Consider the following 24,741-nt stretch of genomic DNA (forward strand, 5'->3'; position numbering starts at 1 on the left):
GGGGGGAGGGGAGCTTGTGGGTTTCAATTTCATTCGCCGCTTTGCTTCGCTTCGCGCCGTCTTCGTCCTCTGCCGCCCACAATGACGTGGGGAGGCACTGTGTACCTAGTCGATGATGTGTGGGTGGGTGTGCGGGTATTCGAGGTTTGGTCAATATGTGTCGCCCGTATATGCAAGTGCGGACCGGCACATCTATCGAGCTGCCTGCCTGTCTGTCTGCACGACGACAACAACAACCACCTGCATCCCTTCCCCTTCTTCCCCTTCCATCCCCTCCCCCTCCACGCTCTCGCCCCAACCGCTCAATCCCAAAACTTGACCGTGCCCGCCAAATCGCCCGTAACAACCTTACTCGACTCCTTCGGATGCCAGGCCGTCGCAATGACGGGGCCCTCACTCGCCTGAATCTTGTGGTACATCTTGCACGTCTTCCAGTCCCAAAACGTGACGAAGCCGCCGCTGTCGCCGCTAGACACGAACTGGCCGTCGGGCGAGATGGCCACGTCGACCGCGTACCCGGCGTTGTTGTGCCCGCGGAAGCTCTTTTTGCGGTTTTGGCGGAACCGGTCTGTGCATGCGTACACGACGATTTGGTTGTCGCTCGATTGGAAGGCGACGTATTTGCCCGACGGGTGAGGTGCGGAGCGCACCATGGGGTACATGTAGGGCTCGGCGATGAATTTGATGGGGACGGCTGGGGCGCGTGGTTAGCACTGCTGGGGGAGGTAGGGGTGGTGGGTTTGTGAAGAAGGACTTACGAATGCCGTACTCCCACGCGCGCAGACTCTTGTCGTCGGACGTGGTGATGAAGCGGCGGTTCTCGTCGCAAAACGTAATGGTATTGACGGGGCCGAGATGGTGGTCGTACTCCTGCTCGAGCTTGCCGGAGCGCGTGTCGAACTGGACAATCTTCTTGTCGGCCATGCCGGCCAGGAACTGGTGGTTGAGCGCCGGGTCCGGGTTGAAGCGCACCACGTGCGGCGTCTTGCCCGTCGAGAAGCGCGTCACGCACTGGCCCGTCTCCGTGTCCCAGAGCTTCATCTGCCGGTCGTACGACGCCGACAGGAACCGCGTGCCGTCGTTGTTGAAGCATATGTCGTTGACCGATTTGCTGTGCCCCATGTAGGTGCGCAGCAGCTCGCGTTGGTGGTAGACGTCCCATATTTTGACCGTATTGTCGGCCGAGGCGGATAGCAGCAGGTGACCTGAGTCGGGGAAGAAGCGCAGAGCGTTAATGGCTTTGGTATGGTGCTTCCAGGTGTGGACGAGCTTCTTAGGGATGTAGTTCTTGACGTCCGCCGCATCGGCCTTGAGGTTGATACCCAGGTCCTGCGGGACGTGCATGTAGGTGCGGCCCTGGTAGTCGTGCAGCGCGCTGCCGTGGAATATCGTCTTCTCGTTGGCGCCATTGTCCGTCTCGTAGTCGGTGCCTTCCTTGGTCGCCGGTGCCGCGGGTTGTTCCTCGATTTCGTCCTCCTCGTACACGATTTCCACGTCCGATCCCTCCTCTTCTGATGCCGCGTCTGGCCTCTCCATTTCATATCGCGCCCATGGCCCTTTGTATGCGCCTTTGCCGTACACGATGCTCGCGTCGCCCTTCTCTTCTCTCTTTAGTTTCTTGGCTGGAGGTTCTGCTGCGGACTCGCGCGCGCGGTGGGCTGATCGGAAGGATGCTTCGCTAATGACGATCTCGTCCGCAAATCCGGTGGGTACGCGGCCTTTGGTATTGTTTGCCATCTTGCTCTTGGGTACAGGAATGTGTGTTGAGAGTGTTATTGACCCCAGTCAAGAAGTTGAGCAGAGCTTCTGTGAGCTTGAATCATGACTCATGCGGGCTTACTAACGCTAAAGTCATGACTCTGTCCTTGGGAGCGTCTGAGCTTGGGGTCGCAATAGAAATGGTAATTCCCCCTCAACAGGATGCTCGGATGCTCTCTGCAGCTAGGCTGTTGGGCTTGGTCGTTTAGAGAGCTGAACTCATGTACCTAAATTTTGAAGTTGTAGATATAGGGAGTGATTAATTACCTTGCCATCTAAAGACTGATATTTGAGCTTGTGCCTTGTGAAATGATAGCTACAAGGAGCATTCCTACGCCGCGCTCTGGACGTCGAAGAACCGATTTCTTTGCAATCCACTGTGCATCGTGGTTGGATGCGCAAGTGGTGAGGTGACGAGCTTGGAGCTGTCATGTCACAACATCGAGACACCGAATCTGCTACCGAGAATTGTATTAACTGCGAAGTAGTCGTAACACATGTCCGCCAGTTACAGAGTCGCCGAGTATCAAAAGGGGCTCGGCTGTATTCCCAATGCTCCAAACGCGCAGCCAGGACCGTAGTCTTTTCCAGCACACATTACGCCATTCATGTCCATGCCTCTCCGGCCGCCCCATCAATCCATCCACTCATACCCAGACATCACTATTCGTTCACGTTGATTTGAATTCCATTGTACACGTCGTCGTCGCTGCTGGAGGGGCTTGCTTTGCCAAAAACGGCCATCGAAAAATTTCGAATGCCTGCTCACCCGTCTTGCGCAGACCATGTCTCCCGATGTTGAAAGATTCTGCTTTGCGCTGCGTCCGAGGAGCTTAGTGGGTCTCGTCCCGGATGAGAGCGACGCTGTGATTTGGGTCAGACTTGAAAGATCGGTGTGTGCGCCTTGGGTATCTTACATCATGCTGTAGAGGTAGAAGAAAAACATGACCAGGTGGAAGCCGAGTTTGATGAACGACTCCTGTCAAGAGGTCAGCCAGTGATTCGAGGAACAGTTCCAGGACGCGGAGAGGATACCTTCTTGTGCACGTTGAGCTTCCTAAAGATCTCGGTCGCATCGAGAAGATGTTGGTTCTCGAGGATCCTGGGGAAAAAGTCAGCAAGCCTGTCCCCATGCGCGTGCCGTACCCGCGCCAATAGCATCGTCACGCATGCCAGACGCGGGCTCTGGCAAATATCTTCAGAAATGTAGCTGCCACGTACTTCTTGGCGTTCCAGGCCAGCAGAGGAAGGTTGAGCAGGAGCGCGATCCAGTATCCGTTGATGAGGAAGAGGAAGGTCAGGAAGGCGTGGACGGCAGCTTCGGGAATGATGTACGTGTTCAGGCGGTTGCAGAGGTCGATGGGGTTGATGTAGTCGCTGTTTACCAAAAAGTCAGCCAAGCTCCAATGCGTGGTCCGACGGCAGCCGAAGGCTTGTTTGGGCCCGACTGTGATGCAACGAGCCGACCAGGGCGGATACAGGGCCGACGCACCATTCCAAATCCGAGTACATGATGGTGAAAAACACCTGGAGGAAGAGGTTGACGGCATTTATGAGGACGGCGAGGAGGTAGAGCCACGCCTCGCCCGACATTTTGGATGGAGTCGCGGTTGGAGAAGAGGGAGAGGGAGGGAAGCGAAGATGAGGGCGACGGCTGGGGGGGCGGGCGATGAGGTGGTCGGGTGTTGTCGAGGTTGTGGTGGTTGTAGAGGTGGTGGATTGGCGGGGAACGCGAGCGAGAAACCGGGCGTTATCTGCTCAGGTCGGTGTGGGGACGTGGGCACTGGGCTCGACTGGACGAGGCTTGCAGGACAGGTGGTTGACGCAGGAGGATTTGGCAGCTGGCAAAAGCGGCCGGACCATCCACGTGCAGAATAACGCCTTTTGGCAGATGCGGAATCCCGAGGGTCGATGGATGGAGAGGTTAGGTTGGGCAACGGCTCCAATGACGAAACCAGGCAGCTCTCCAACCACATTCCCTGCACCCACCATACAACTTCACTCAAAAACCATCAACGCCTGTCATTCTTCTCGCTACAACCACTCTCTCACTACGCCGTCAAATGCTGCTTTTCGTCACCTCTCCTCTCTGCGCCGCCAATGTTCAAAATGACCAGAGGTATCTAAAACAATCATAATGGATCCCCAGCCTTCATTTCACCACTCCCGCTTCAAGCGTCCTTGACTCCATTCGTGTAGCCCGGGATCGGCACGGGACCACCAGGCGAGTCTGGTAATCTGGCCGTCAGAATCTCACAACCGTCCTCGGTAACCAGCAGCGTGTGTTCTAAGTCGGGTCAGCCATTGATTTCTCCACGCTTCTGGGTCAGCTCACCGAATTGCGCCGTCCGCTTGCCATCCTGCGTCGCGCTAGTCCAGTCGTCCGGCCACGTCCTGTCCCTGTGCGTGCCCAGCGTAATCATGGGCTCGATCGTGAAGCACATTCCAGGCTTCGCCGTACCGACGGCCTTGTTCTTTGCGTAGTGCGGAACGTTCGGAGGGCAGTGGAAAAGCTGGTTCACTCCATGACCGCAGTAAGTCTTGACCACACTGCAGTTTCTCTGCTTCGACAACTTCTCAATCACGTTTCCGGGCTCGCGGAAGAGCATGCCGGGCTTGACAATCTTGATGGCCTCGTCAAGAGTGTCGCGCGCCGTTTCCACCACGCGGATCGAGTCCGCATCGGCAAGCGCCTTTTCTCCAATGTAGTATGTCTCGTTGATGTCGCCGTGGAAGCCGTTGTGGTAGAGCGAGACGTCAATGTTGAGGATATCGCCGTCTTGGAGAACGCGCTGGTCGGGAATGCCGTGGCAGATGATTTCATTCAGCGAAGTGCAAACCGACTTGGGAAAGTGGTAGTAGTTCAAAGGCGAGGGATAGGCCTGCGGAAGTAGTGAGATTTCCTGGTCCAAAGAGCGTCGCATAGCAAAAGCCACTCACGTTTCTCTCCACGCACGCCTTGTGCACAACCTCGTCAACGTAATCCGTGGTGACGCCCGGAACCGCTGCGCGCGCAGCAATGTCCAAAACCTCACGCGACAATCGGCAGACCTTCCTCATACCCTCAATCTCCTCCTTGGTGAGAACCTTGATTTTGTTCCTGTTGACAAAGATCTGCTCGGACTTCGGGATGCCATCCTTGGCGTAGTCTGGGAGCGGAATGCTCTTGGGTATTTGTCTGCGCGGCGACAGCGGGTAGACAGGACGCAAGGAGCCGGTAAAGTCGAAGCTCGGGAAGGGGTTGTAATGGCCGGTTTCTGGGTCGGGGAGTGAGACTACTTTCGGAGGGAAGATCTTGCGGAGAGGGTTACTTGTGCTTGCGCCCGCAGCCTTGTGGAGGGCTTTGTGGTCATTCTAAGCAGACGGTTAGCCCTCTTTGACAGCTCGCAAGCGCGGTGTTGAGAATTACCCAGTTCTTCTTGAAGCAGTCTTGCGAGCAAAAGTACGACTCCTTTCCGAGCTTCTGGCACGTTGGGCACTGGAGGGTCGTCGCGTCGTTGGGGCAGTCCTTGCCCAAGCACTTGCGCGGTTGCGCGTCGTCGGATGCCATGGCTGCGGTGTTGAGGGCGAGTGAGAGCGGATCGAGGCAGCCGGCAGAGGTGAGGTGGAGGAGAGGTGGTGACGGTGCCGGGGTCGACGACGCAAAGAGTCAAGGGTCTTAAAGAGGCTGAGGTCTGGGGAGGAATAATAGTAGCAGTCGTACCTTTGTAGGATGCAGATCTGCTCACAAAAACGGTGACCAACTTTGTCCGCCGGGCGCGACGCGAGTCATGCACTAGCTCGACTAGGCTCTCGAGGCCCGTCAATGACACAAAAGTAGCAGTCACTTTTCCCTCCACACTGCACACTCTCACGCCATTGCGACTTCGCTCAAATTTCTGCCTCTTCTCACTTTAACCGGAGACATCCTCTCCGCTCCTCCTCAACTTTCCGCTTCCTCCGCGCTTCACTGATCATGGTCGTTCAAAAAACAGTCGTGGTCGGTGCGGGTCCAGTTGGTGCGCTTGCAGCGATCTACGCCGCACGGCGAGGCGACGAGGTTGAGATCTATGAGCTGCGAGGAGGTGAGTATGACTGTGACCAAGACTTTCTTACAGCCTCGTCGTCTTTTCACTATCCAAAATTTCACTTCTGTCCTCCTTTCTTGCCACCTGAATTTTTCCGCCAACTCAACACTACCACTTTCAAAATTTGGGACCGTTGTCCAAAATTTCCACGTGCTTGGTAATCCAAGCAATGATTACTGTTTCCTCTAGTCTTCTCAAAATGGAAAGTCACTAACCATGCCACATAGACCTGAGAGACCCGGACACCACTCTGCTCAACTTTACAAGATCAATAAATCTTGCCCTCTCTGAACGCGGCATCAATTCCATGAGAAAAGCAGAATGTCCCGGTCTGCTGGAATCTGTGCTAGATGAGACCATTCCCATGTACGGCCGCATGATCCACGGCTCTCAAAATGGACAGAACACTCAAGAAGCACAGTTGTACGATGTTCGCGGACGGGTGAGTCTCGTGACGTCATCACAATATTTTCAGGACACCACTGACTGCAGCAGTTTCTACGAGCAATTGATAGATCCAGCTTGAATACGCGGTTGCTGGATGAGCTCGAGAGCATGCCCAACGTCAAGTTCTTCTTTCACCACAAGCTAGTTGGTGCGGATTTCAAAAACAACGTGGCGTGGTTTGAACACCTCAAGACGGCCGCACAGCAAGCCACGAGCACAACGACATCTTCAGGAAACCGAGAGGTTGAGGTCAAGTTTGACCTCATGATTGGTGCAGATGGCGCCCACTCGGCAGTGCGGTACCACATGATGAAGTACGCGCGGATGGACTATATGCAAGAGTACATCGACACGCTCTGGTGCGAGTTCCGGATGGATCCCGCTCCGCATTCAGAGAACGACGGCTTCAAGATTCCACCCAACTACCTGCACATCTGGCCGGGCAAGGAGTTCATGTTTATCGCCATCCCCTCGCTCGACAAGTCCTTCACCTGCACGCTCTTCCTCCCAGCCGACGGCTTCGCCGAGCTCGACGCCAACCCGGACCGGCTGGTCCCCTTCTTCCAAAAACACTTTCCCGGCGTGGTGCCCGACCTCATCTCGGAAGAGGCGCTGCAGCGGCAGTTCAGCGAGAACCCGCACCTGCCGCTCATCAGCATCAAGTGCTCGCCGTACCACTATGGCAGCTCGGCCGTCATCCTGGGCGACGCCGCCCACGCAATGGTGCCCTTTTACGGACAGGGCATGAACGCGGGCCTCGAGGACGTCCGCGTGCTCTACGACTGCCTCGATCAGTTCTCGCCGCCCGCCGACAAGGAGCCCGAGACGGCGACGGCCCTCGACGCCTCCAACTACGCCCTCGTCAACGGCGACCCCGTCGCGCGCACCAACGCCCGCGCCCGCGCCCTCGATGCCTACTCGGCGCTCCGCCGGCCGGATGCGCACACCATCAACGACCTGGCGCTGCGCAACTACGTCGAGATGCGGTCCGACGTGACGAGCCCCCTCTACCGGCTGCGCAAGGCCGTCGAGGAGTGGCTCAGCGTGCGCGTGCCGAGCCTGGGCTTCGCGACGCAGTACTCGCGCGTCACGTTTGGCAACGAGCGCTACTCGGACGTCAAGCAGGCTGTTGCGCGCCAGTCGCAGGTCCTGCTGGCCGCCATGCTGACGTCGACCGTGGCCGCCGCCGGCTGGGTTGCGTGGGTCGTCTGGCGCCTGGAGAGGAGGAGCGCGGCGAGGCCGTCGCCGTCGTCGGTCGTGGGAGGCTTCCTGGGGAGCGTGGGGAAGAGCATTTCTGACTTTGGCCGCAGACTGGCTTAGGTCATGGCAGAGGGTGGAGTCGCGTGAGTTGACCTCGTATGACTGACTGGAGCAATCACTAGAGAAAGGACATGGATGGGCTGGGCACGGTTCTCCCCTCATATGTGTCCACAGCATAGACATACAACTGAATATAATTGTAAAGAATTGCTATTCAAATGCTTCTTTCCGAGTGATGCGAGTGCCAGCCTCTTGTCGATACCCTAATCCGTAGAAACGCCCAAAAGATGACTGCTGCTCACAGCAGCAACGCCGGAAACCATCAAAATACTGTCCAAACCAAGGAAGCCCCCAACTTTTTGATACAGAATGAACAGAAGCAAAACGCAACGCCGCCACCACCACCACCACAACAAATGCCCACATAAAACGCAAAGAAAAATCACCGCGCAGCAGCAGCACACCCCGCACACCTCCTCTCATCCCCCCAAACCGCGCAACTGGCACAAACCCAGCGGCCACAGCCCGCACACACGCACTCGTCCAACTCCACATCCATGTCCACACCGACGCCGTAGTACCCGACGAGCGACACGTCGCAGTCCTCACAGCGCAGCGCCGCCGTGTCTTTGAGGGACGCGAGGTTAATGGTCTGAGGCGGCGGCGGCGGCTTGGAAATGTGCCAGAATTGATGCAGCGTCGATTTTTGCACCGGGTGGAGTTGTTGCTGCGGGAATTGGGCAAGGGGCACGGCGGTGGGGATGAATTGAGGCGAGGGAGAGGGGAGCGCGGTGGTTGTGGTGGTGGTCAAGGGCGTTGAGAGGGAGGCGTGAGGCGCGGCGCGCTGCGCGTCGTACAGGCGGCGGAGCGTCGATTCTGCTGGTGTCGTTAGCCATTGCCCTCATCAGACATGCACCGCAGACGCAAGCAAGCATCCATTCTGTCCCTGCTCTACATACCATGAACAATGCGCTCGTCGGGCCGGTCGTCGCGAAAGCGCTTCAAGCAGCGCCCGCTGACGTTCTCGCGCGGCGTGGGCGGCGGCTGCTGGCGAGGGACGACGGGAGCCGGCCAGCCCCAAGACCCAACGCCGCCCATTGCGTCGCCGCCGGGCAGGATGGGCGCGTCGTCCATGTCTATGCATGGCGGGCTGCTGGAGCGCGAGAAGAGGCTTGAGGAGGAGAGAGGCGAGGCGGTCGAGTCGGAGGAGCGCTTGCGCTTGTGCGACATGGTTGGTGCGTGTGGAGGAGGATGTGGAGGTAGGATACTGTGCGTGTGGGGAGAGTGGAGTGGAAGAAGAGGGCGAGGTGGGTAGAAAGGATGTATGTGGGTTGGGCGCTGCTCAGGTACAGACGGGATGGGATGGATGAAAGAGTTCGGTTGGGCGGCGCGCCGACGGACGCGTTCGGAGTTCCTGACGTGATGAGTGCCCGGCTGGTGGCTGGGAGCTGCTTGCCAATGTCATGGCACGCACATCTCGACTGCTCCTTGTGCTTTTCCTTCTTTGCATGCTATTTTACTTGTGTCCCCCTTTTCCTCCAATCGTCAATGTCGTGTCCAACTTTTATTGATGACCTTCCGCCATGTGCCGGGGAGTTGGTAAAGTCATTGCCGAAGAAAGCGTGATACACCACCAGAACGGCGGTCACGATGGAGATAGTGCTATCCCCGTCCAAAGTGCTCGCAGTGGGGCTTAGCTGACGACTGATCATCACGTCTGTTCAACTTCACTTTGACCTCGACCAAGACTCCTGAAGCTGCCTCTTCACTTTTGATTTCCATAGTCCATCAATTGAACTCCCATTGAACCACCACCAAATTTGACAAGGAGCTCCTCCTCCCGTCCCAAACAACCCCCACGTGAGCTCTAGCTGCTGCCTCCCAGCGCTTGTTTACCGCCCTACCCCGCCGCCAACACCACCATCTCAACAACAATTCGACGCGCAAAACTGACCATTCGACTCCAAAGAGCCCTGTCAAAACTGCTGTCAGGCGCCTCGTCCAAAATGCCGACCAGGAATGCCAGCCACGCTGGATCATGGTACTCCAGCAGCAAGAGCACCCTCTCGTCTGAGCTTGACCAATGGCTTGCTGCCGTGCCTGATACCACCAAGGGAATCAGACCTGCGTCTGAAAACGATACGATTGAATTGCCCTCCAAAGGTGCAAGAGCCATCATTGCCCCGTAGGTTCACATTACGCCCTCGACTGGGTCAGCTGGTTGGCTCATTTGGATTTGTAGGCATGCCGGATATGCCTACTCTGGTCCTGCTGCAGCATGGGCCTACAAGGCTTTGGACCTGTCAAACGCGTGAGCTATTCCTTGGGACTACCGAGTCTTGCGGCAGTCTAACATGGAGCAGAAAACGCGTATTTCTCCTTGGACCTTCTCACCACTACTACCTGACTGGCTGTGCTCTCTCCAAGTGTGATACCTACGAGACTCCGTTGGGAAATCTCAAGGTCGACACAGAAACGGTCGCTGAGCTGCACAAGAAGGCCAAGTTTGACAAGATGAGCGTGTCGCAAGACGAAGACGAGCACAGTCTGGAGATGCACTTGCCTTATATCTACAAAATGCTGTCCAGGTGAGCTCGCCCACGTGTACCCCGGCGACATGGGACCATTCTCCTGACACACATGCTACCCGCCTGCAGGCAATTTTCCGATCCATCTCAGTTCCCTCCGGTCGTTCCCATCCTCGTGGGAGCCACGTCTGGCGCCACCGAACGCCAGTACGGGGAGATCCTCGCGCCGTACCTCGCAGATCCCACCTCCGTCTTCGTCGTCTCGTCCGACTTTTGTCACTGGGGCTCCCGCTTCAGGTACACTTACTACGAGGCGGCTCCCGGCGACGCGACATCGCTGCGGACGTCTGATGCGCCGCCAAAGCGCCCTGCCATATACGAGAGCATTGCAAACGTCGACGGGTACTGCATGGACGCGGTCGAGTCCAAGAGCCATCAGAACTTCCTCGATATTCTGGAAGAGACGGGCAATACTGTGTGCGGGAGACATCCCATTGGTGTCGTCATGGCAGCAGTCGAGACGCTGGCGCTCGACGAAGCAAAGGGCAAATTCCGATGCGTGAGATATGAGAGAAGCAGCGACTGCGTCAGTGTCAAGGACAGCTCGGTGAGCTACTGCAGTGCGCTGGCCATTTTCTAAATGCTGGTGGAGCGATTTGGTAACTGACGCCAACCCCTGCCCAAACCCCAACGCGCCAGTCATGATTCTGATCAAGTAAGCATAGGAAAAGGATCGGCCCCTTCCACTACGTAAATCTATTTGGTTGCATTCGGCGTGTGGACCCAAGGCCCGACGACCGAGTCATTTTGGTAGAGCTCTATAGACACTCAACGAGTCTTTCGGTTCCCTATTGCCCGAGCTCGCACAGACGTCTGGTGAAGAAACGGGCGACACTGCTAACCTACGTCCGTATATTCATCGCGTTGACCGTCTATTCAGGCAGTTCTTCGGCCTGCCCACGACCTCGTGCATCGCAACGGGGCGGTGGCGCCCAAATCAATAGCCGCACAACTTGGCCGTCGGCTGAACGGTACAAGAGAGACGACGCCCAGTCGCTTAGGAGAGAATCCTCCGCTTCTCCCACGCCGCCCGCCGCTCGATGACGGCGCTTCCCAATGCCATTCCGGGAAAGAGTGCTGAGGTAAGTTTCTGGGGAACCTTGAAGTCAGAAGGAGAGGGAATGAATGCACCGAGCCGATGTGGGAAAAACAGCCTGATGAGACCCACTACCGAGCACGAGGTGCAGTGACCAAGGCGAGACGTCTGAAGAGACTTCGGCATTTGACCCTCGTGAGGCTGCGGCATGTGCCGCATAAATGTGGAGCCTCAAAAAGCTGGGGTGCGGGGACGGATGTACTGAACGTCCCCACGGGGGTTCTTCGGGCACCTTGTCTCTACTGCTCTGGTGATCATCTCCCCAGATTTTTTCCTTGCGCCGCCGGCTCGATGCAACGTGAGCCACCGAGTTGGGACGTCGAGTCTGCCCGTGTCAGGATCCCAGGACCATGGACCGAAAAAAGGGTAAGCTTAAACTTGTGCATAGCTCATGGCAATGGGCCTGAGGCGCAACCAGAAGACCTCGCCGTTTTCTTTTACTCTTCGCTCCATTTCAATTACTCTGTTCAATTACCATGTTGTCATTTCATTTCAATCGTCGGAGTTCGGCGTCAAGTCTTGTCAGGCAGCTCGACCCCATGCCAGCAGCCACCGGCCCCGGCCACGCACACACCCGAGACGAATGCATCTGGCCCTACGGCAACTTTTTGCAACCCACCCCACCCGTACCGTCGCCAATTGTTGAGCGCATATTCTTTGCCAAAGCAACAGTCACGAGGGGTGTAGCCGCGCCAAGATGACTGCGGATACACCCACCGCTGGCTTCAGCGCCGCCGCCGCCACAGCATCGACGAGTAGAGCCATTGCGCCGGCCAGTCGACCGGCCAATACCTCCATCGGTCGTCAGTACCGCTCCACGCCCTGGCACCCAAGTGCCGTGATGTCGGCCCTCGACGTGATGCCCCAATTTTCCTGGCAAAACTTCGCTCAAAGCTCCCGGAGGGGTTGCCAGGGCGTAATGATATTCCCCGTATATAAGGGGGTTGTGGGAGGGCTTGTTGATGAGGCCGCAGAGCTGGTCCGTTGCTTCTACTCCTCGTCATGGCTACTCCCAGGAACTCGATGGCGCTTCTTGCGGCCCTTGCGGCTTCGTTTGTGGGCGGTGTTGCTGCTTGGGATCCGTCCTTGTACACGTCGAGTCCGGCTGTCCTCCCCTCTCGTGAGTTTGTCCTCGAGCCAATTCCTCTTGATGACTATCGTTCATCCATTGGTCTTTGTCGAGTCAATTGCTGACCATGGCTTAGCAAATACGACCGGTATTGGATGGGAAGAAGCATTCGCCAAGGCCAAGGACTTCCTCGCGGAGTTAACCTTGGAGGAAAAGACTGCTTTGGTGACGGGTACGACGGGCCCGTGTGCTGTAAGTCAACCAATCACTGAGGCATCCAGGAGCCATCAGTACCTTTAATGTTTTTCATGCTCTAACATGAGTTCCAGGGCAACATCATTGGAATTGAAAGACTCAACTTCACCGGTCTTTGTCTTCAAGATGGACCTCTTGCTATCCGTCAGGCCACGTACGCCAGCGTCTTCCCCGCTGGCGTCAATGCCGGAGCCTCCTTTGACAGGGAGCTGCTCTACAAGCGCGGCCTCTATATTGGCGAGGAATTCAAGGGCAAGGGTTCTGAGATCATGCTCGGACCCGTCGCTGGACCACTTGGCCGCACCCCCTGGGGTGGCCGCAACTGGGAAGGCTTCGGAGCCGACCCTTACTTGTCTGGCATTGCCAACGCTGAGACCGTCCGTGGTATCCAAGATGCCGGTGTCCAGGCGACGACGAAGCACTACATCGGTAACGAGCAGGAGACGCAGCGCAACCCCAGCACGGCCGACGATGGCACCACCATTGAGTCGGTTTCGACCAACATTGATGACCGCACGATGCATGAGCTTTACGTCTTTCCGTTTGCCGATGCTGTGAGGGCTGGTAGCGCGTCCATCATGTGCTCCTACAACAGACTCAACGGATCCTACGGCTGCCAAAACTCCAAGATGCTGAATGGTGTCTTGAAGGAGGAGCTTGGCTTCCAGGGCTACGTCATGTCGGACTGGGGTGTAAGGTTCCTCTCCTCAATTCTCGAATCAACTGACATTTTACCAGGCTGTCCACTCTGGCGTTGCCACCATTGAGAGCGGTCTGGACATGAACATGCCCGGAGGCATTGGATTCACCAACTCCACGCCCTCCTTCTGGGGCGCCAATGCCACGGCTGCCGTCACCAACGGCACCATCCCTGAAAGCAGGATTGACGACATGGTTCTCCGCATCATGACTCCCTATTTCCACCTGGGCCAGGACAAGAGCTTCCCTCTCGTCGACAAGTCGTCTGCCGACATCAACGGCGTCGCCAAGAGCAACTTTGGCTACGACTTTGAGCTTGGTCCTATCGTCGATGTCAGGACCGAGGAGCACACGCAATTCATCCGTGAGGCCGCGGCCAACTCGACGGTCCTCGTCAAGAACACGGGCTCGCTGCCCCTCAAGAAGCCCAAGAACATTGCCGTCTTTGGTAACGACGCGGGCGACTTTGTCGCTGGCCTGTACTCTCTGACGGCTGGCTTCAGCGCCGACACCGTGGAGCAAGGCACTCTCGCGTCTGGCGGTGGCAGTGGTACTGGCCGCTTCTCGTACCTGGTGACTCCCCTCGAGGCCATCAAGGCCAAGGCCAAGGAGGACGGCGCGCTGGTACAGTTCATCCTGGACAACGAAGTCATCACAACCGACGGCATCGACACAATCATTCCGACCGAGGACACCATGGACACGATCGTGCCGCCGGCCGACGTCTGCCTCGTCTTCATCAAGTCTTGGGCGACGGAGGGCTACGACCGCGCAACCCTCGAGCCGCAGCACAACGGCACGGGCGTCGTCAACACGGTGGCAGCCGCCTGCAACAACACCATCGTCATCCACAACGGCGCGGGCCCCGTCATCCTCCCCTTCGCCTCGCACCCCAACGTCACCGCCATCCTGCTCTCGCACTTCCCCGGCCAAGAAAGCGGCAACTCGCTCGTCGACGTGCTCTACGGCGCCGTCAACCCGTCGGGCCACCTGCCCTACACGATCCCCAAGAGCGAGGACGTCGCCAGCCCGCGCATCGTCAACAGCACGGCGCTGGTCGAGACGACCGACCCCAACGCCTGGCAGGACCCCTTCACCGAGGGCCTCTTCATCGACTACCGCTACTACGCGCTCCAGAACAACAGCGCTGTCGCCTACCCCTTCGGCTTCGGCCTCAGCTACACCTCCTTCGCCCTCGCCGACCTGGCCGTCTCGGCCCTCGTCTCCAACGCCTCCGCCCTGCCCGACGCCTCTGCCCCCATCGTCCCCGGCGGCAACAAGGACCTCTGGACGCCCCTGTACACGGCCACGGCCAGCGTCACCAACACCGGAGACGTCGCCGGCGCCGCCGTCCCCCAGCTCTACGTCAACCTGGCGGCCGCGGGCGCGCCCGCCGGCACCCCCGCGTGGCAGCTGCGCGGCTTCGACCGCGTCGACCTCGCGCCCGGCGAGACCAAGACGGTCGAGTTTGAGCTGCTGCGCCGCGATCTCAGCTTCTGGGATGTCGAGGCCCAGCAGTGGCGCCTGCCCAGCGGCACGATTGATGTCCAGGTGGGCTTTCAGTATGGCAAGGCTGAGGTGACGGGGAGCTTGGCTTGAGCGGCGGGGGTGAGTGAGTGAGTGTGGGGGTTGATGCATTGCACGAGGCCATGTTTTGGGGTTTTGACGACGATGATGATGCGATGGCATGGATGGAGATTGCCCTCAGGTGGGCCACGAACATGAGAAGCATGCCCTCATTTTCTTTCGCATAGTAAATATTGTACTCATTATTCATCTCTGCTGCACATTCTCCCTCTGTCTCAAGCGCACCATCTTTTGCAAAACGTGTCCAAAGTCCAAATTCTAACCTAGCCGACCCATTTCCATTCCTCCACAATGCCCTCCCCCGCCCTCACAAGCAAACAGCAACGCCAAATACCATCGCAACCTCCATCTCGTCACGAATGCCTGTCTCTATGTAGCCTCTCTCCTCCTCCCTTTTGTTCCTTTTTGTCAGTGGGGCCGGCGACAGCCGTGGGAGGTATGGGACGGTGGAGGGGCGAGTGAATGATGCCGAGGCGGTTTTGGCAGAGGAGTGTTGGGGTTTGAGTCGTGGAGATACCTTGAACTCATGAGGGAGGATGTAAAGGAAGGAGGCCGAGATAAAAATAAAAACAGAACAGAAACCAAGCAAGGAATAGAAACCAACCAAGGGAGACGGGCAAAAGAGAGGACAAAAGCTAGATACAGAGGACCTAAAGGGTACGAGAGGGCATGGGTGAGTAGGAGAGATATAATCCGCAAGGCTCCCATCGTCCGCCACACGCGCGGCGCGGTTGGCCAAGAGAGGAGCCTCAGTCCGGCCCCCAATTCACGACAAGCTAGGTCTTGGTGCATTGGGGGCCGACTGTTGCGACACGACGCGGCGTATAAGATGCTGGCGTCCCCAGGCTTCATATGTAGACCCGGCGTAGATCTGGATGATCAACATCGCAGACCGGCGCTCACGTCCCCCGCAAACACCTCAGTGGACGACACTTGCATGCTCAACTTACGCATCACCAACATAGCTACCAGAACAACAAATTTCAAAAACCAATCGACCGATTAACAACAAAACCACAGCCAAACCACAATGCCGACCCCGTCAACATCAACCTCCCCACCACCACCACCACCACCACCATCACCACCATCACCACCACCCCACCCACCCACACCCCTCGGCACTCTCGGCCTCCTGCCCGCCGAACTGCTCCTCCTCATCCTCTCGCGCCTCTCCTACCCCTCGGCCCTCCAGCTGGCAGCCACAAACCAGCAATACCGCTCCGCCATCGACCCACCTCGCTACATTTCCGACTCGGCCAAAGCGTGCTTCCTGCGCTACGCCGAGGTCTACTTGGCGCCGGATCCAGACGCCGTGGGCGCCTGTCTGAAGTGCTGGCGCGTCGTGCCTGTCGCGCGGTTGAAGCGTGGTGCGCATGTGCCGTTGGCGCGGCGGGTGCGGAGGGCGTTGCGTGTAGAAGGTGGAGATGGAGAAGACAGAGAAGACGGAGGAAATGCGTACAAGGCCATCGAACCACGCTGCACTTCCTGCCCGGCCCTCACTTCCTCCGATCTCCGCGCCTACCGGCTGCACATGGACGACATGTGGGACGCGCCCATCGCGAAATGCGCTCTCTGCACCAACCTGCGCGTCCCACCGACCCACTTTGCGTGCGCGCGCTGCGGCGACTGCGCGTGTTTGGCAGCGGAGAGGGAGGGAAAGCCGTATTTTGTCGAGGAGGAGAGCAGTTGGTGTTATCGCTGTGGCGAGGAGCGGTTTTTTGGGGGACGCCCGAGGATGGAGGGACTGGTGAGCATTGGGTGGGAGGAGTTTGAGAGCATGTGGGCGAGGATGGGGGATGTTGGGTTTTAGCTGCTGAGTGTTGTTTTTGTTCAAGTTGGCAGTTGTGGTTCGAAAGGAGAATTGGAAAGGCTGTTTTGCGGACTGGTGATTGGACGAGATGGTGGAGCTTGTCGAAGCGGCGTAATTGAAAGCGGTGAATAGTGCTGGCGCAACCGGCGATGAAATGGGAAAAATATGTAATTGGACGGAAGAAGTAGGCTGGGGATGGCAGTTTTAGGTCGTCGATGTAGTCTGCAAGTCTGAACTCGATCAAGTCTAGAAGGAAAGCAGCATGGAAAAGAAGACCCTGGCCATGGAATCACGAACTTATGCATGCGCTGATGCTATTGGACAAGATGGCGTGTCGAGAAAAATTGAAAAAGGTATTGGCGCAAGCGACGAAAAAAGAAAATGTGTTTGATTGGACATGGCCAACCAAACTAGGAAATCAGCAACAAGATAGTCGGCATGTTGTTCCTCACTCGACCAAAACCGAAAAGCAAATAGCGTGGGCAAAAAGACCCTGGCCTCAGCGCCATGAAACTCACCTTGCCCTGCTGGGCGTGGAGAAAAGTCGCCGGTCAGGTGACGAGAGGACCGGTGAAAAATGGACAGCCAGCGCAAACCGGTTCCGTCGCATCCATGTCTTGGGCACGTTGTCTCTCCGCAGTGGAAAGAAAAAAGTCGCCGCCCCCGCTGCAACCCGCGCACGCAAGTCCCAGGATACGGATGCGCATGCCTGCGCTCTTGACGAAAATCCCCCACTGAGCTACTTGGCCTGTGGCGATTCCATGTGGATTCGATGCTGACGGGAGGAGCAATTTTGAGCTGTCAGGGCCTGCAGTCTCGACCAACTCTGCTTGTTTGGCTTTGTTCTTGGATGCGCGCATTCGATTAGCACCGTTTCTGCGTCCAATGGCGGCCGACACGTTTGTCAAGGGACGCGGTTTCAGTGCTGGGATGGGCGTGGACCAAGAAACAGCACATGCCGTGCGAGAGTTCATGGCGCGTCTGTCCAACTCAGAGATGATGGCCCGTCGTTTGGGACATGTCGCCGTTATAGCATTTACCAAATCTCAGAAAGCGGACCGGGCCGCGAGGGATTGGGTACGCGGCGGGCCCGTGAAAGATTCGGAAGTACCGGAGCAGCATGAGGAGGGAGTTGTGGCGGTTGCAGAAGAGCTGAGATGGCGCATGAAGAGCGCGGTTGAGCACGGCAGCGGGCGTCTCGACAAGCGTCAGGAGCGCGGGAGAAGAGATGGCGTGGGATGGAGGAAACATGTTGTGCGAGTTGTGGTGGTGGTTGACTCGAGTCGAGACAAGAGAAGCAGCGATCGGCCAGTGCCGGTTCTAGAATGCCAAAGCCCTACAACTCGCTCTCCCTCCGCCTCACTCTTTTGCGGACCTTACACCTCTCTTCTCCATCCAACTTCTCTAATTCTCCATCATGTCGCTCCTTTATTGATCGCAAACACCTGCTCTACGCGTCGCACTCCTCGTCGCCAAGCTGCGCCGCTCGCGCCGACCATCTTGTGCGACCGCGCGCCACAAGGTACCATTTTCTCTTTTTTCATCCTCACGTCTGTCTCCATCCGCTGAGCTTTCGCCCTTAGTCAATCTTCATTTGCGCTCCGGCCGTGTCTTGCTTCCGTGCCGGCCACTCTCTCACCGCCTCTCGTGCTCATGTCTTTCTCCTCTTCCGTCCCGGGTTGCACACGACACCTCTGCCCTCTTCGCCCGGCCGCTTAATCAAATCCCACCATGGCCCAGGTAGGAGAGGGCTCCGCCTCTAGCTCTGCCCCCAAACGCCAAAAGCAAATGACCATTATCGCCTGCAAGGGTTGTCAGCGCAGAAAATCAAAGGTATGCATCTTTCCGCCTCTCTCCCTCCAGCCCTGACGATCATCCAAGTGCGATGGGGGCCGTCCAAGCTGTGACCGATGCCGCCGTCTGAAAGAAGAGTGCAAGTACGAGTACGACAGCACTGTCAGCAGGCAGGACGGTCTGAAGCGGAGGCTGCAGTCTGTTACTGAAAAATCAAACTCCCTTGGAGCTCTCGTGAGTTCTCTGCGATCTGCAAGCGAAGGCGAGACTGCAGACATTCTCCGTCTGCTCAAAAGTGGCGCCGACGTCTCCGACATTATCGACCAAGTTGGAAAGTCTTCAACTAGCGAATCCGACCTGCCTACGCGCAGAAAACGCCTCAATGCCGCGGACCGCGAGTCGTCGTACCCAACGCCCCCTGGGGATGTCATTGGCGAAAATCCAGGCGCAATGCTGCCCCGACGCTCAGTTGAGACCAGCCAGCCCTCGGTCAAGACTGAGCCACACTCGCGATCCTCTGCGAGGACAGACGACGAGTCTCGTACCCCCTCGTCAACTACCTCGACCTCCTCCACCGTGAGGATGAGGGATCGCCGTAAGAAGCCTCGCGGATACGTCGAGCTTTTTGGCAACCTTCCGTTCTCCAGCTCTCTCGTCGCCAATGGCTACTCTCCCGAAATCCAAAGTCATCAAATGTCAAACTTTCATGTCCCTGTGCATTTTCTGCAGCCGATTTGGGAGGTCGACAGCTCCCCTCTTTCGCGAGTGGTTCAAAACTATCGAGACATGGCGCGCCAGGCCTATCACAACACGCGGCGCGTTAGCGTGCAAACAAGAACCGACATTACCACCTTTTTCCGCGAAAATGTAGTTGAACGAGGCGAAGAGGTCCCAACAACATCGGACTGGGCAGCCGACATGAACAGGAGCTTTGACGATGTTGATATTTTTGTGCGCCTAGCGTGCTTATATTTCCAGACTCATCTCATGCTGGTATGCTGTTCCTTGATCCTGTAGGTGACTAGCTAACCTCGTCTAGTGGATGGTCAACCCCACTGCGGACACATATGCTCGAATGCCAGACTTGATCAAGCCCACGCCGTGCCAAATGATGGTGCCGCACATTTCGCCCATCGACACTGTTCCCCTGTAGGTTTGTTGAACTGGATGGCTCGCAAAAGCTAATCATCACAGGCCTATGATCCGCGAAGCACTCGTCCACAATCTACGCGATTGGGTCGCTGCGTGTGCTTACTCTCTTTCTGTCAACTGGCCTCATGGACTGGATGCATGCATCGAAACGGACCCCCTGACAGGACGGCTCTATCTGACGAGAAAATTTGAGGAGCACGTCTCCACGATGGACAATTGGTCCGTCGATAGCAATTTTCTGGAATATTTCCCCGAGCTTCGTGATCAGGTGGTGTGTCTGGACCGAGAGTCAAGATCAGAGAGTCCGCCGGAAAACGCCCTTGGTGTTGACATTGTGCCTCGAGCGCCGGAACCAGGATCATTACGAGCGACTGTGGCACAAGGAGTGCAGACAGCGCAGAAGAACCGAAGGAAACCGGGCGACGAATGAAAGACGGCTCATCTGTAGATAAGGAAAATCGCCTCATCAAACATCATCAGCAACAAGTCCAATGGACCCAGGCCCAGCTAGACCACGAATACCAAACGGATATTTAATGTCAGCAAGCGTGTCGACTGCGGCGCGTCTACACGTGCGAACGACGACTCGCTTCCACCTGGTTCCACGCATAGGCGTCTGAAAAGGACCGAAACATGCGCAATCCCGCAACACCAGCGCAACTCCACAGGCCAGGACCACTTGTGGGGTGATGTGGAGACCAACTGCGTACCTCATGAGATTCGCCTCTTTATCTTTGGCATGGCAAATCAAGTCTTGAAAAGGGATGCTGTTGCATGTCTACCGAGCGGGCGGAAATGACTTATTCTGCGGCCCGGCTCGCATTATGACGCATCATCAAGACCATTCCCCGTCACAGCACGCCGGTTACGGACGGATTGGCATTGGCCGTGTTTTGGACTTCGACTGGGCTGTGATGTAGTTTCCTTCGCTTTCAAGTCGACCGAGCATGGTGAAGATCTTTTGCACCCTTTGATCCGCTCAGAGGTCGGACAAACAATCAGCAGCCGTGGATCGTCGTGCGACGGAATGGCGCAAGCCGCAGGTTCGTTGTTGGTGCAGCACGCTGCCGAAACGGCAGAGGTGCACGGTCCCTTGCAGTCGGACCCTGGTCGTCCCCATAACGGTCCCTGTCATGGTCCCTGGAGCTCCTTCCGCTTATCAGTCTCGAGCTACCTGCCACAGTTTGCTTGCTCTTATTCCAACGTCTCCTTCTTGTCTTCGATCGCAACCTCCTGGGTCGCCGTCAAAATGCCGTTCGACAATTCCTACGACGATCTCGAGTGCGAGGGATGCTACCGTACTTTCAACACCTACCGCGGCCGCTTCGATCACATGAAGGCGCTCGACCACTTCCAGACCTACTGCATTGACTGCGATCGCAACTTCATGAACGGCAACAACCTCGACCAGGTACGCGTTTGTTCCAATGGGAGAACTCCTGAGCTCATGATTAGCAGCATCTCAAGTCTCGCATCCACCGCGGCGCCAACGTCGGCTGTCCATTTTGCAAGCGCGGCTTCACGACAGCCAGTGGTGTCTCCCACCATCTCGAAACAGGCTCGTGCCCACGCGCTCCCAACGTCAATCGCGAGACGCTCCACAAGATGATCCGCTCGCACGACCCCAACGGCTTCATCACGCAGAAGCAGCTGGGCTGGCACGACGACGACTCTTCCATCCCCACCACGGTCGGCTGGAACTACAACAACGCGTGGAACGGCGATTTCTACGAGTGTTTCCTCTGTCACCGCGAGTTCAACCAAACGAACAGCCTCCGCCAGCACCTCGAGTCCCCTGCTCACGCCCGCAAGCTCTACCACTGCCCCAACGGCCGCTGCCCCAAGGAGTTTGCCGGCCTTGCCATGCTGTTCAACCATTTGGAGAGCGAGAGCTGCAACTTTGTCAAGTTTGAGGCGGTGCAGAGGAATGTCAACGGTATCTTAACGGGCAATCGCTTGATTGGCTTTTGAGCGCTGCAACTGTTCTCCGGCGTGGTTCTGCGATGATTTCGTGGTTGTTGGCGGGATTGGACTCGTCAGGGATTGAATGGCTGACGCCGGGACGGATAACACGCCTTTTACGCCTCCTTGGTCAGCATGGCGTTACGAAGGGCGTTCGGGAGTTTCAGGATTAGTCGGATTGTGACTGCAACCAGCAGAGAATTGGTCTTGGTGGCATGAGTTTATGGGATAGAAAGAGACATGGGATACGACAACAAGAGCACCAAATTAGCTCGAGAGACCGTCGATAATGCAATCCAGTGAAAATGGAAATATGGCTTCAACATTACCGTTGCACACGCTCAGTGTGAATGCGCCGCCTACCACTTTGCACCCAAAGTGCGCGAAGGCGCAAAGCGGTGGTCCAAAGCGGTGGTCCAAAGCGGTGGTCCTTAATCTCTCCCCGGACTCGTCCCTACATCGAAACGGCTTTCGTCCATGGCTTTTGCAGCTTCTTCTCTTCGGAATTCAGTGTCCAGGTCAAAGGCGAGCGATGCTCTCTCCAACGCGCAGAGTATTTCTCCCTCACCCGTCTCTTCCAGCTGAGCCATCGACCGCGGCCACGTACATATGTAGCAAACCCAGCTCGTGAGGTCGCTTGGTGCATGCAGGTCCTCCTCACCACATCTTCCCTCAATTCGGCCACTCTGCCTCTCCGCCTCTCTTTTGTGCCGTGTTTGCCGTCTTTCCCGTTTGCCTTGTTGTTGTGGGCTGCCGCCTGCTGCTGAGCAACTTAAACGGGTTCCTATGCGCAGCCGAGTGAATTCGCCTGTGGCATCTGTATGCGAGACATGGCTGGTGAGAGGCGCTCTGATGAGTTGGTTTTGCCGATGCGCATGACGAGAAGGGAGCAAACCAGGCAGGTAGGTAGAGACGGGAGCGGTCGGTGCTGCTACTTCTGATCTCAACTGCTGCTCCTTCTCGCTTGCTTCCACGTTATGCGCTCCATTAGTGGCAACTAAGCGCTTTATCGCGCGCCGCGCGTGCTTGCTTGCACGCTTGTAGGTACAGCAAGAATGCGTTCCCCGCAAGAAAGCAGACAGACAGGGCGGGACTGAAGCTCGCAGGAGAATCTTTCTTACACTTACTTCCCTTGGCATACTGGATGTATCGAGACCTCCACATTGAACCGACTGTGTGATTTTCTTTGCTGCTGTGCGGTCCAGCTCAGCCCAGGCGTGAGATGGCTGGTAGAGAGATGGAGAGAGATGGAGAGAGACACGACTCAACGATGTCCACGCGGCTGTGAGCGTAGTAAATGGGTTGGTTGAAATGGACCGCGATGATGGCATTATCCTCCTTCTCTTGAGACGACATCTTCTTGGACACACAAGCTTGCTCACACCAGCCTGCGCTTCTCTTGACGAACGCATCCACTGTGCTCTTTTCCCGTCTCCTTCACTGAATTCTTTCTCCAGTTCTCTCCGCGCCGGCGTTGACGTACGTTACTCCACAAGGCCGACTCACACACAAAACACACAAGCTTTTGCGGCTTGCTGCGCAAATGCACCCCACATTGCGCCATCATCCCCTTCTCTCTCCAGGCTAAAAAGGCGAACACGAGCTCGCGCCGAGCGCACACAAGCAAAGACTGGCGCTTTTGACTCGAGACGTAGGAGAACGTAGCTCGCTGCCTGAATCCAACAAAGTTGGTGCCTGAATTCCCTCGACTCAAGCCCGAGTGCCAGAATACGACGGTGGTGTGTGATGGCTTGCTTTTCTTGCTTTTCAGGGGCACACCACAGCTAGCCAGCTACGTACAGCAGTACTAGTTGTGCAGAGAAAATTAGGTGCGCTACCACTGCACTGCATGCACTAGACACGAAGCCTTGTCATCCCACCTTGTGAAGCCGTCTGCATTGCACAACAACTCGACTCGCAAGCACCCCGAAATGTGCAACCAGCCAAACAGCCATCATGACTTTCACACAGCGTGCTAGGCAAGCCCCCCGCGCGCTTCTGACGGCCGCCCGCGCCATTCTGTCAGTCTCCCCGCGCGCTTTGGAGTGAACACGGACCCGCGACTGGGGAGTTCGAGGTTTGCGTGCGATGCGCGTTGGCTTGGCTACTGACTGCGCTGTTTGAAGGCGGCAGGGGAGCATGTGAGGCAGGATATGATGGGGACGACGGCGACGTGTCGACTTTGCTGTTGATTGGCTCGCTCCTGGACGACTGACGACGGGCCTGCCGTTTCGAAACAAAACGTCGACGACACCGCTGGGACTTTTCGGCTTCGAGAAGCACGGGAGGAGGGAGGGACGCCGTTGCGCGTTGCGGCTCGCCCAACGCTCTCCATCTCGCCGTCTTTTCCAGAAACGTCCATGTTGTAGCGCTGGATATCCATCTCTCTGTCAATCAACTTCTGTCACTCCACCACCGCTATCTGTCTCCTTTTGCCGTTTCCGCGCCGGGATGCGCAGGAATGGCGTATGCACGCAATATGCGAGCGCCTCTCCTACCACCCGCACGTCTGGCGAAGTATTCTTCCCCATTTACCCCCATTCAGCCGCCCTCACACTGGCAAAAGAGGAAATAGGTGTAGCCGCATGTTTTACCAACAGGGGCAAGATTGTGGCACCAAACCAAGCCCATGAAAACGGAGCCTAGCAGGGATAGCAAAGGTCACAATAGGTGTCCAGCGGCCACCATTTCCATCCGCTGGGGGAGCATGGATGATGCTCGCAAGGATCCGGCAGAGCTCCATCCATCGATTGCAAAACCCTCCCCGGCAGTCCCTGCGCTGCTGGCGCCGATTGACTTTTCGCATCATGGCTATGCTTAAGTCTCCTCACACAGCGCCAAATGCTTGACCAATGTTTGGCGCGACGAATACGAAGTGGAGAGCTAGTCGAGTTGCTTGTGCGATGTCGTCTGTGCGATGAGTAAACGCACAATGTAGGTAGTAGGCGAGCGCGAAGCGATCCGAAAAGCACTGACGTCCTTCGGCTGACGTCGATCTGGCGGGCTTGAGTGGAGCTCTATTTGGACGACAGACTGCCCAGACGACGAAACCACAAGAACGGCGTGAGAGTTGGATGGTGTTTCGCGTTTTGCGAAACAGCGCGCCCGCCGCTAGAATCTTCTGGATCGCGGGTTTCAATGGAAAGAAGTGCCAGCACAACGCAGCGCACCGCAGCAACTGTTCAGCTCAGCCT

The 24,741-nt window shown here is 56.9% G+C and overlaps 13 protein-coding genes across 13 annotated transcripts; 8 read left to right on the forward strand and 5 right to left on the reverse strand.

Moving 5' to 3' along the window:
* Nucleotides 1–281: 281 nt before the first annotated feature.
* On the reverse strand, nt 282–1,912 carry BKA78DRAFT_310332 (WD40-repeat-containing domain protein). Its single transcript, XM_066888108.1, has 2 exons — nt 759–1,912; nt 282–694 (listed from the first exon to the last, which is right to left on the reverse strand). The coding sequence occupies exons 1-2, from the start codon at nt 1,735–1,737 to the stop codon at nt 303–305; spliced, it is 1,371 nt and encodes a 456-aa protein (XP_066747136.1). The 5' UTR covers nt 1,738–1,912; the 3' UTR covers nt 282–302.
* Nucleotides 1,913–2,591: 679 nt separating this feature from the next.
* On the reverse strand, nt 2,592–3,351 carry BKA78DRAFT_351483 (ER-derived vesicles protein-like protein ERV14; the record flags this gene model as incomplete). Its single annotated transcript, XM_066891181.1, has 5 exons — nt 2,592–2,622; nt 2,676–2,737; nt 2,794–2,860; nt 2,980–3,135; nt 3,251–3,351. The coding sequence occupies 5 exons, from the start codon at nt 3,349–3,351 to the stop codon at nt 2,592–2,594; spliced, it is 417 nt and encodes a 138-aa protein (XP_066747137.1).
* Nucleotides 3,352–3,929: 578 nt separating this feature from the next.
* BKA78DRAFT_351484 (methionine aminopeptidase 1) lies at nt 3,930–5,308 on the reverse strand (the record flags this gene model as incomplete). The annotated part of the gene is made up of 4 exons (XM_066891182.1): nt 3,930–4,045; nt 4,094–4,640; nt 4,699–5,112; nt 5,168–5,308. The coding sequence occupies 4 exons, from the start codon at nt 5,306–5,308 to the stop codon at nt 3,930–3,932; spliced, it is 1,218 nt and encodes a 405-aa protein (XP_066747138.1).
* Nucleotides 5,309–5,496: 188 nt separating this feature from the next.
* Nucleotides 5,497–7,725, forward strand: BKA78DRAFT_310345 (uncharacterized protein). The gene is made up of 3 exons (XM_066888109.1): nt 5,497–5,822; nt 6,053–6,267; nt 6,321–7,725. The coding sequence occupies exons 1-3, from the start codon at nt 5,714–5,716 to the stop codon at nt 7,590–7,592; spliced, it is 1,596 nt and encodes a 531-aa protein (XP_066747139.1). The 5' UTR covers nt 5,497–5,713; the 3' UTR covers nt 7,593–7,725.
* BKA78DRAFT_310348 (uncharacterized protein) lies at nt 7,726–9,036 on the reverse strand. The gene is made up of 2 exons (XM_066888110.1): nt 8,492–9,036; nt 7,726–8,408 (listed from the first exon to the last, which is right to left on the reverse strand). The coding sequence occupies exons 1-2, from the start codon at nt 8,760–8,762 to the stop codon at nt 7,975–7,977; spliced, it is 705 nt and encodes a 234-aa protein (XP_066747140.1). The 5' UTR covers nt 8,763–9,036; the 3' UTR covers nt 7,726–7,974.
* Nucleotides 9,037–9,089: 53 nt separating this feature from the next.
* BKA78DRAFT_310354 (MEMO1 family) lies at nt 9,090–10,993 on the forward strand. The gene is made up of 4 exons (XM_066888111.1): nt 9,090–9,717; nt 9,775–9,843; nt 9,896–10,120; nt 10,190–10,993. The coding sequence occupies exons 1-4, from the start codon at nt 9,539–9,541 to the stop codon at nt 10,698–10,700; spliced, it is 984 nt and encodes a 327-aa protein (XP_066747141.1). The 5' UTR covers nt 9,090–9,538; the 3' UTR covers nt 10,701–10,993.
* A 1,161-nt stretch (nt 10,994–12,154) lies between these two features.
* BKA78DRAFT_280395 (beta-glucosidase 1) lies at nt 12,155–14,985 on the forward strand. Its single transcript, XM_066885608.1, has 4 exons — nt 12,155–12,336; nt 12,422–12,537; nt 12,615–13,232; nt 13,279–14,985. The coding sequence occupies exons 1-4, from the start codon at nt 12,219–12,221 to the stop codon at nt 14,836–14,838; spliced, it is 2,412 nt and encodes an 803-aa protein (XP_066747142.1). The 5' UTR covers nt 12,155–12,218; the 3' UTR covers nt 14,839–14,985.
* An 871-nt stretch (nt 14,986–15,856) lies between these two features.
* On the forward strand, nt 15,857–16,639 carry BKA78DRAFT_351489 (uncharacterized protein; the record flags this gene model as incomplete). Its single annotated transcript, XM_066891183.1, has 1 exon — nt 15,857–16,639. One exon carries the CDS (start codon nt 15,857–15,859, stop codon nt 16,637–16,639), a length of 783 nt encoding a protein of 260 aa, XP_066747143.1.
* Nucleotides 16,640–16,789: 150 nt separating this feature from the next.
* On the forward strand, nt 16,790–17,613 carry BKA78DRAFT_367673 (uncharacterized protein). Its single transcript, XM_066892609.1, has one exon. It carries the CDS (start codon nt 16,939–16,941, stop codon nt 17,416–17,418), a length of 480 nt encoding a protein of 159 aa, XP_066747144.1. The 5' UTR covers nt 16,790–16,938; the 3' UTR covers nt 17,419–17,613.
* Nucleotides 17,235–18,633, forward strand: BKA78DRAFT_108458 (uncharacterized protein). The gene is made up of 2 exons (XM_066882213.1): nt 17,235–18,161; nt 18,223–18,633. The coding sequence occupies exons 1-2, from the start codon at nt 17,525–17,527 to the stop codon at nt 18,381–18,383; spliced, it is 798 nt and encodes a 265-aa protein (XP_066747145.1). The 5' UTR covers nt 17,235–17,524; the 3' UTR covers nt 18,384–18,633.
* Nucleotides 18,371–20,015, forward strand: BKA78DRAFT_294189 (uncharacterized protein; the record flags this gene model as incomplete). The annotated part of the gene is made up of 4 exons (XM_066886305.1): nt 18,371–18,472; nt 18,521–19,426; nt 19,473–19,582; nt 19,628–20,015. The coding sequence occupies 4 exons, from the start codon at nt 18,371–18,373 to the stop codon at nt 20,013–20,015; spliced, it is 1,506 nt and encodes a 501-aa protein (XP_066747146.1).
* An 819-nt stretch (nt 20,016–20,834) lies between these two features.
* Nucleotides 20,835–21,556, forward strand: BKA78DRAFT_351491 (uncharacterized protein; the record flags this gene model as incomplete). Its single annotated transcript, XM_066891184.1, has 2 exons — nt 20,835–20,996; nt 21,044–21,556. The coding sequence occupies 2 exons, from the start codon at nt 20,835–20,837 to the stop codon at nt 21,554–21,556; spliced, it is 675 nt and encodes a 224-aa protein (XP_066747147.1).
* A 30-nt stretch (nt 21,557–21,586) lies between these two features.
* BKA78DRAFT_108446 (uncharacterized protein) lies at nt 21,587–23,186 on the reverse strand. The gene has a single exon (XM_066882212.1). It carries the CDS (start codon nt 22,957–22,959, stop codon nt 21,979–21,981), a length of 981 nt encoding a protein of 326 aa, XP_066747148.1. The 5' UTR covers nt 22,960–23,186; the 3' UTR covers nt 21,587–21,978.
* Nucleotides 23,187–24,741: the final 1,555 nt, after the last annotated feature.

This window comes from Phyllosticta capitalensis, assembly GCF_038381095.1.
Source record: "Phyllosticta capitalensis strain CBS 128856 chromosome Unknown BKA78scaffold_3, whole genome shotgun sequence".
NCBI lineage: Eukaryota > Fungi > Ascomycota > Dothideomycetes > Botryosphaeriales > Phyllostictaceae > Phyllosticta > Phyllosticta capitalensis.